Source organism: Symsagittifera roscoffensis, chromosome 4 (assembly GCF_963678635.1).
Source record: "Symsagittifera roscoffensis chromosome 4, txSymRosc1.1, whole genome shotgun sequence".
NCBI lineage: Eukaryota > Metazoa > Xenacoelomorpha > Acoela > Convolutidae > Symsagittifera > Symsagittifera roscoffensis.
In genome coordinates, this window is record NC_087065.1 from 22,917,134 (window position 1) to 22,925,878 (window position 8,745).

General features: G+C 36.2%; 1 protein-coding gene across 1 annotated transcript; it reads left to right on the plus strand.

Annotated features, from left to right (window-relative positions):
- Window positions 1-293: 293 nt before the first annotated feature.
- On the plus strand, window positions 294-8,509 carry LOC134843907 (membrane-associated protein Hem-like; the record flags this gene model as incomplete). Its single annotated transcript, XM_063860247.1, is given in 8 exon segments — window positions 294-460; window positions 2,381-2,572; window positions 2,700-2,781; window positions 3,776-3,951; window positions 4,227-4,323; window positions 5,305-5,421; window positions 6,234-6,437; window positions 7,441-8,509. Coding segments are annotated over 8 exon segments (1,235 nt in total), but the record flags the coding sequence as incomplete, so codon positions are not given.
- Window positions 8,510-8,745: the final 236 nt, after the last annotated feature.

Consider the following 8,745-nt stretch of genomic DNA (forward strand, 5'->3'; position numbering starts at 1 on the left):
TATAAATTTGCGTGATATTTGCGATAAATTTTATACCAAATGAGTTTTAACAGGCAGCAGTTTAAGTCTACTACCAGAATAATTATTTGAAAAATTAATGTAGAAAGGCTTTGTTTGGAGCTATTAATAAGCGAACATTTAGTTGACTGTGTCAGATCAAGCACTTCAAATAAACCTTGGCCAATACCAAATAAACGTTTCCTATTATTCGATTTGACTAGTTTCATTTTTAGAGATAATCATTTGTTCTGAAGAAAAACAGAAAGTAAGATTGCAGTTGTTCATCATTCTAGTGAGTCTGGACATGACGCGCCTGTTCAACACAGTGTTAATGCAGCACTCTCTGCCACTGGATGCAGACGGACAGATCACCATCACCCAGTACTACACCAAACAGTACATCCAGGGTTTCATGACCAGCATCAGCAAGTCACAAGCAGTGTACTCGGATCACTTTAAGGTACTGTATTACTTAGTTAGAATTGTCTCTTCAGATAATTTTCATTAAAGGAAGTAAAGATACTTCTGCGGGTCGTGTGGTGTTTCCTTTTTTTTGCAGGAAAAATTTCAATTCATTTTTTAAATTTTGGTTTTTTTTCTTAAATTCATTACGCTCTCTAGTATCCAAGTCCAAAAAACGTGGATGAATTTTAGTTTCAAAGGTGGATTTTGTGTTTAGGGTTCTCAACGGAATACAAAATTATCTGTTAATCTGGTTTTCTTGAATCAGCTGAGGTTAAAGTGACGTAAATAGCTCTCTCCAAATACGAACGTGAAATTAGCGCAAAAAAACGTGGTCGATTTTTAGTTTCGAAAGTGGAATGTAATTTTTGGATTTCCCGGCGGATTAAAAAATTTTCCTATTGATCCAGTTTTCTTTTCCAAGTGCCTGTTGGTTATATTTGTAGATTTACAACCGATCGTTGACCAGATGCGAGGACGTGAGATTCCTAATCTCCAGGTCGGATGTTCTGTTCCGGCTCAAAATAAAAGTTTTGTTTTTCAAGACTTATCTGTAACTTTTCGTTTTTTCTTTATTTCATTTTGTTATTGCTTTTTAGACCCAATTTTGGCCGTTTTCTCGCTTGCGTTTGCAAAGTGCAGCTTCGATTTTGTTTAGAATTTTTTCCCTTGAAGAACTTCGATCACAGAAGTCATCTCCTGCAGGCCTCGCCAAGGACTTATCTCCTGGATGTGCCTCGGTTGGAAGTTTAGTGCAATAGATTCATATTGAGATTATGTGCATTTCAATAACCGCTATATTTACACTAGGAGCTCGCGAGGGTTACTTTATTAATACGATCCTTATTGTTTTTCCAACTTAACTCGCAAATAAACGTTTTCATTTATAGTTTTCACCTATTTGGTGGCACTTTTGCTATAATCACGATACAGCTTTGGAATTTTCATAGCATCTGTTTTCTGCTTCATTTGTGGCTATTATTTCTGATTTATTAAGCGTTCGTGGCTGAGTGGTTAGTTCGTGAAACTCAATCTCTAGGTCGCAGATCGAATCCGAGACGTAGCAGAGTTTTTACTAATTCGAGGCTTATTTTAACCTTTTTTTTATTACATTTTATAGAGCTTCCTTTTGTCGTGTTCTCGCAAGTGTTTGCGAAGCGCAGTTTTGCCTATGTGTCAAAATTTGTTTTCTAATAATTTCTCTGAAAACGTTTAAAGCTTTCTTCAGCTTAAAAACTGTCAGCATATGTTATGAATGCTTAGTAGTCTCATATTGCTACATTTGTTGCATATTGGGCAATGATCATACTTTCATGCCGAGAAGGACTTTTAAACTTCGAGCATCAAGTTCTTAGGGCAACTTTTTTCTTCGGTGCAACGGTCATCTACACACGTATTGTCGGTTTGAGTTTCTGATATTTGTTCATCTTGACATGATTCTTTCACAAGAATATTCATTCGAGGCAAATCGTGATATGAAAGAATTAGTAGGCTCATTATTTTACTGGGCTACATAGCCATGCTTTGTTTGCGATATATCGAAAGTGGTGCGAAGTTCTGCTTCGGCTCTGTGTCAAGAAGTCAGTTTTTGGTAGCCTCAATTCCTTTGACACTTCTGTCTGTCTGACACTGTCTGTTGGCTAAGTTTTTATTCATTGCTTGAATATATAAAAAAATTATGCTGGCTCTTTCATCGACAAGTCAGGTATTATGGCTCGAGAAATGCTTCTTTACAGAGGAGTTTATTGGGTGTTCATCTAGTCTACTTTTTTATTTCAAGCGCTCCCTTTCTCTTGTTTTCGAAGTATTTATCAAAGGAAAAGGGACAATTTTTGAAAAAAAAATTGTAATCGCTTTAGAGCTTTGATATAAATTCGTATGCATCCAAATTCCAAATTTTCTGCTTATTCGTTTCCAGTGCTTCATATCTCTGGCAGTTCCCACGGCACCTCTGGCTAAAAACCAGCTACCGGAGATTCCTTTTCCAGTGGAGGAGTTCTCGGATATCACTGAGCTGCGCTGTCTGGCTGAGATGATTGGACCCTATGGAGTGCGCTATATCAACGAGGTCATCTCGCAGAAGATATTAGCTCAGTATCAGGAACTAAAGGCAAGCTATTGGCGGGGCGGCGGAATAATCTATTGATGTTACAAAAGATTTCTCGAAATTCTCATGAAAACCCTGCGGTCAGTTAACAAAAAATCTGTACCGTACGTACCAACTGCTTTATTTTTAGAAATTGGCAAATGAGCGGGCCCCGAAGTTGAACCAAATTTACCAGCTGATAGAGTCCAAGCCAGGAGACGCAGTCAAATTAGGTAAGGCAAGCCAGTTTTTTTGCTATAATCGGCATGGTACTACGAAGCTTTGTAAAATAGGAATATAGGCTTTTTCGGGTTAACAATGCTGTTGACGTGCTCTCTATTTCTTGACAATTCAATTTTAACTATTTATGAATGCTCTATGTAAAGTATTTATGCATTTTTTAAGCTCAATTCAAATTCTTTTGCTGAAAATTAGTCAACTTGCGCTCACCAAAAGCGAAAGAACGAAAGACTTCTAGTTTGAAAAGTGGGTTTTATTTTTTAGATTTCACAGTGGAATAAAATTACATGTTGATCCTGTTTTCTTAAGTGTTCGTTGAATCAAAAAAGTGTCAATCATAAAGTGATCATGAAATTCAAAGAGCTTCGAGGCCATCTTCAAAGGCCATCTATTCATACACAGTTGAGACTCTTACATAGGTCGCGATGATTTTTTAACGGTTTTTTTTTTTCAGGAAGAGTCTCAAATGTACTTTTTCGCGATGTGACTTTTGAGTTTTTTTAAGTTCAGTTCATTTCCCTTGTTAAAAGGAAAGCAAACTCCACATCGAACAGCAAAAATGTAAAAGTCACGAAAAACGCGATTGGCGTCTTATTTCGAAAATGGAATGGATTGATCAGATTTCCCAGCAAGCTAAAAATTTTTGAGAACTCTTCCTGAAAGAATATTGAGAACTCCTTGCAGAGACGATGCCAAGCATATCATCACTTGGCCCGCAAGTGATGATATACTCATATCGTCTCTGCGTGGAGTTCTAAATTTTTAAAGCCGATCAAATTTGAAATCAATATCAAAGTTCAATACTATAATAAAAATCATAAAAATGACTGTGGAATCCACTATCATTCAAGTCCGCACTGCAACAGCTTGGGCTCGTAATGTATTGATTTTTTGGGTTACAAAGGCAATAAGTTTTTTCGTCTAATGTCTTTTTTTTAACGTTTAGGGCATAAAATAACCTGGTTTGTAATAATAGATTGGTTTCAGGTGACACCCTGATTAACAAAGAGGATAGGAAGACAGTAAATCAGCTGTTGACGATGATGGGCGCCTTCTTGGCTCTGAGGGATCTACTCTCCACTGCCCTGAATGATGTACTGAAGAGGAGAGTCCCATTTCTCATGTCATGTATATCCGGACTAGAAAAGCCAGACCAGAGACCGGTAATAGTTTAAAACAATCTCAAGGTGTTTTTTTGAGAAGTACAAAGCTCCTCTTACCCAAAAATTAGTTGTTTAAATCTATGTAAGCAGTGACTTACTTGACTATATGATCTACCTTGCAAGTGATAGCTTTTATCTTAGTTGGGAATTGCAATTTTATAGTTCATATGCTAGCATCACCACAAACTGCACCTTCTAGAGCATTTTTGATTAATTTGTGCTGTTTCTGTTTTTTTTGTGTAAATTAATATCAGGTTACTCGTGTCTGTGATTAGGATGCAAATGACTTGGCCGCCACAGCTGGCTTCAAAGTGAAGTACTATGACCCCATACTGCAACAGCTGCTCAAAATAAAAAACTTCGAGCAACTGCGTGAGTAACACTATTTTAGATGTCAGTGAACAAAATTGAAGACTTATTCAAATGTGCGGTTTTTTGTTTTGATAAAGAAAAAGTCTTTAAAATTTGATCGAGCTCAAATTTGATTTTTAAGTTGTGTCTTTAGATTAGCTTGTGATCCTTTTTTAAGAGTAATGAACGTAGTGAAGACTCTTATATAGGTCTTGCTGATTTTTTTTCAGGAAAAGTCTCGAATAACTACAGATGTGCATTCATATACCTGCTGCATTTATGAATGCACTTAGGTATATATTCACTTTTTGAGTTCAATTGAAATTCATGTCCTGAAAGGGACGTAAATAGAACTCTTCAAATACGAACGTGGAAATGGCGCAAAAAAAACGTGAATGATTTCTAGTTTCGAAACTGGAATTTAATTTTTAGATTTCGAGTGGAATAAAAGCTTTACTACCTATTGATCCAGTTTTCTCTAGTTCGGTTCATGTTATCAAAAAAGCGCCAGTCTTAAAGTGTTCTAGAAATTCAAAGAGCTTAAAGGGCATCTATTTTTTCTTTGAAATTGGAAAGTTGTCAAGACAGTCGGTGTTTTTTTTCGGGTTACTTGCGTTTATTACTCTTCTCCAATCTTCGGTTGGCTATGTTTAAGTTGAATTAAGTTTCGTTTGCTCAGAGAAAGGCAAATTAAAATCTCAAGTAGTAATGTGCAAATGGTGCGAAAAAAACCTGTTTTGTTTGGAAAGTGAATTTTAATTTTTAGATTTCCCAGCAAAAAAAAACATTACATATTGATCCAATTTTCTCAATAGTGGTTTATTTTATGGAATAGTGCCAGTCATCTAAGTTCTAGAAATTCAAAGAGCTTCAACGTGTTTGTTTTTTCCCAGCAATTCGAGTGTTAAAAAAAGTTCGATCATTTTTTTTTTTTTGGTTTCCTTCATACACATTTTTCGAATTGTCTGTTGGCTATGTTAAATAGTTTTTGTTTTCACGTAGGAACTGGCACTAAGCACGAGAATGACCAATTAGTGAACTGTTTCATCACTCTCTTCGGATTATCGCTGCCTGACATTGTGGAGCTGCACAACCTACCCTTCAACCGCTATTATGAAAGTGAGTCATAACCACATGTATTATTTTGTAGCATGGCTCTTTTAAAGCCTTCTCCTTCAGCTTCAGTAAATCTGATTTGAAAGCTGTGGTCAAAATTAATACGATTACGTGCTTGTGTTATGTCCATAGTCCATACTCATATCAAAAATGTCATTTATAAATGTCACCTGAAAGAGAATCGCTTTGATTAAGATGATGGTATTACTTTTAATGAATTCCTTAGATCAAAATTTTTCTGATTTGTTTTTGACCTGTTGTTAATGCCTCTGAATCCTTTCAACTTCGTTGAAAATTTAGGAATAGTGTACAAATCTAGCGGTAATTTATCTGTTCTTTAATTCTACGGAAATGACCTCTTTTCAAAACAATTTGTCAGTTGGGCATGGTTTTCAGTTAGCGGATATCGTTTCGACTTCGGAAATGTATTTCTTTCGTTATGTTTTTAAGTTGTCACCACTATCTCAGTAGAGTTTCTATTGTTCAATTTAGATTTGCGTAGATTATAAATGATCTTCGCATTTTTTTGAACTTGGATTGCGTTGTAAAAACAATATGATGCTAATCATAAAGATAACATTTTTATGATCAAAATAAAAAACGCGCTTTGAAACAAACTGAATAATAGACGTTTAGTATCAATGCTTCCCTAATATCTCATGCCGAATCTGCAGAAAAAATTGTTAATAACGTCTTTTTGTTTTTGTTTTCTTTCTCCTTTAAAGTTACTTTCTATCAATTTTATTACGTTCTTTTTTGTTGCGTCAATTGAAAAAAAAAATGAGATACGAACAATTTAATATTTGTGGTTTCAGCGAGTGGTAGCAACGCCTTGTGTATTGGCAAGGCAGTCAACTCTATCATCACAATGACCCTGTTGATGTTGCCTCAGCCGGAAGAAGAGTACATCAGGAACTGCTTCGTGCGATTCCTCACTCACGCCTCCAGCTGTGTGTTGAGGATGTCGGAGGGAGGCAATGCACAGTCGCCGGCTGACGGAGGAAGTGGGGACTCGGCTGGTTTGTGACTTCAATAAACGTTTTCACTCAAATTCAAACTATTCTAAATATTGATAGTTTTCCTTGAAAAATATTGCGAAAAATTTTTACTTCGTTGTATGATGGATGGTCGTGGTATTTACACAAGCATAGCTTGTGTTATAGTTTGAACTTTCTTTTTTTTCCAACCTAAGTTGCAAATATTGTTGCGATGCAATTGTTGCGACAAAATTTCATTTTGAAAGTGTTCATTTTGATCCAGCTATTAAGTACAGCCAATGCTAAGGATGTGTTAACACTGACTATTATATTACAAATAGCACTTTAGCTTCGAGGTATCATGGTTTTGTAGCGTAGAGGTAGGGAAGGAGACCAGCAGCAAAATAAGAGGGTTGGAACCTGGACAGGGTCGGATGTTTTTATGAACTTTTCGTAAACTAATTAAAATGCGTCCGCTCCATAAATTGAGGCATATTAGTTGGTAAATTTTTTTTTCAAATTGATTGGTACTGCTGGATCTTTTTTCTCCCCCCTCACCACCCCCCCCCCCCCCACCCACCTCACACACGCACATCAATTTTATGGTCAAAGGAGTGGTTTTACCAGATTGATTATGAAGATCAAATATGTTTGTCATGGCCTAATTAGTCTGCATGTCAATTTTCATGACAACCGGACAATGTGAACAGTAATTTGAATCATGAAAATTTGCAAGTGGGGGAAAAGGAAAAAGATCCGTACTGCTAACGCGTCATAATTGGCTTGCGTCACTTAACAACTCATAATTTGCGTGCGTCACTTATGAAGTTTTGTAGCCTCAAAGTTTTACTCATTCAGTTTTTCCCAGAAGCGTTATCGGTCATATTTTTGCTTGTGTATGCGAAGTTCAACTTCGCCTCTGTGTTAAATGCTATCTTTGGACCTTTTATCCTGGTAGGTGTTTTCTCCTGGTAGACCAAATGATTGTTGAAATATCTTTTTTTATTTTGGTATGATGATTTGAAAATGAGTGTGTGGGTTACAGGTGCGATGAGCCCGGCGACGCTGTTGATGTCGCGCAGATCACGTGACACAACTTATCTGGTGTTGAAGCAAATAGTGGAGGACTGTCCCTATTTAAGCATGGATGCCTTGGAGGCAGTCTTCCCCTACACTCTAGTGCGGTGTGCATTCCACAACTCACACCAGAAGGAACCCCCTCCGAGACCAGTCAGACAGTCATAAGTGTCTAGACAAGTAGAACAATAAATGCAAAAATTAACTAGAAAAACTTTCATCAGCGAAGGAATGAAATTGTTCTATATTCACTCTCCAAAACCACTGGACCTTTCAGACAGACTTAGACATGAAAAAACTAACTTAGTCTTCATGTATTTGATCTAGCGTAAATATTTAAGAACCTGAATTAAGACAATTTGGTGATAATAACGGATTGGCGTTTGCTTACGTTATATTTTTTTACAGAGCTTTGACTTAGAATCCGAATTTAAAGGGCTGCTGCCTCTGTAAAATAAAAATTCGTTCCTATGCTTGTTTAATTTTGTTTAAGTACATTTATCAATGCTCAAACTATTGAAAGTTCATCTGTGCTCAGCAGCGTTATACCCTAATAGCTTGTGATGTATCAAGTACATGATGTGTGCGACTTGTAATCTGAAGACAGATCATCGGATTATTCTGCCAGAAATATCGGTTTTTCGCATGACCCACATGAATGCCAAGTCTTCTATTTTTTGGCTTAACTGTCATCCTGTTATAAATTATTTTCATCTCTTGTTTCAGCTTGACTTTGACTCAGTTTAAGTTTGATTAAAATATCACATATATGGATGTTGAGATAACTTTTTTCTACTTCAATTTTGTCATAAACAAGCAAGAAAACATCAGCCTTAATTTCTGTAAATTATATTTTATACACGCACTAATAATTTCCATTCAAATAAGTCATGTTTCAAATTGTAGATTAAGTTTTGTCTTGAAAATTTAAAAAGTGTTGATCTGGTTTTTCTTTCATCAGCTCATCCCGTGGTGCTTTCAAGTATGATATTTAACAGCGAAAAATGTATTTCAAGCAATAAAGGCGACAAACAAAAAAGGGCATTTACTAGAAATAACATTCGTGACATAAACAATAAATTGCAGGATAAATTTAGGAACATTTGGGAAAACGATAATACTGATGGAGACAGTGTTCACTGATGACTAGTTTTAACCATCTTTCAAAGTTTTTCCAGTTTTATAAAAGTTCTCTGTAGATGTGAAGCATAATAGAAATGATGACAGAATACGTCTGTATGAACACAAGGAGCATCATTTCAACCCTCAGCGA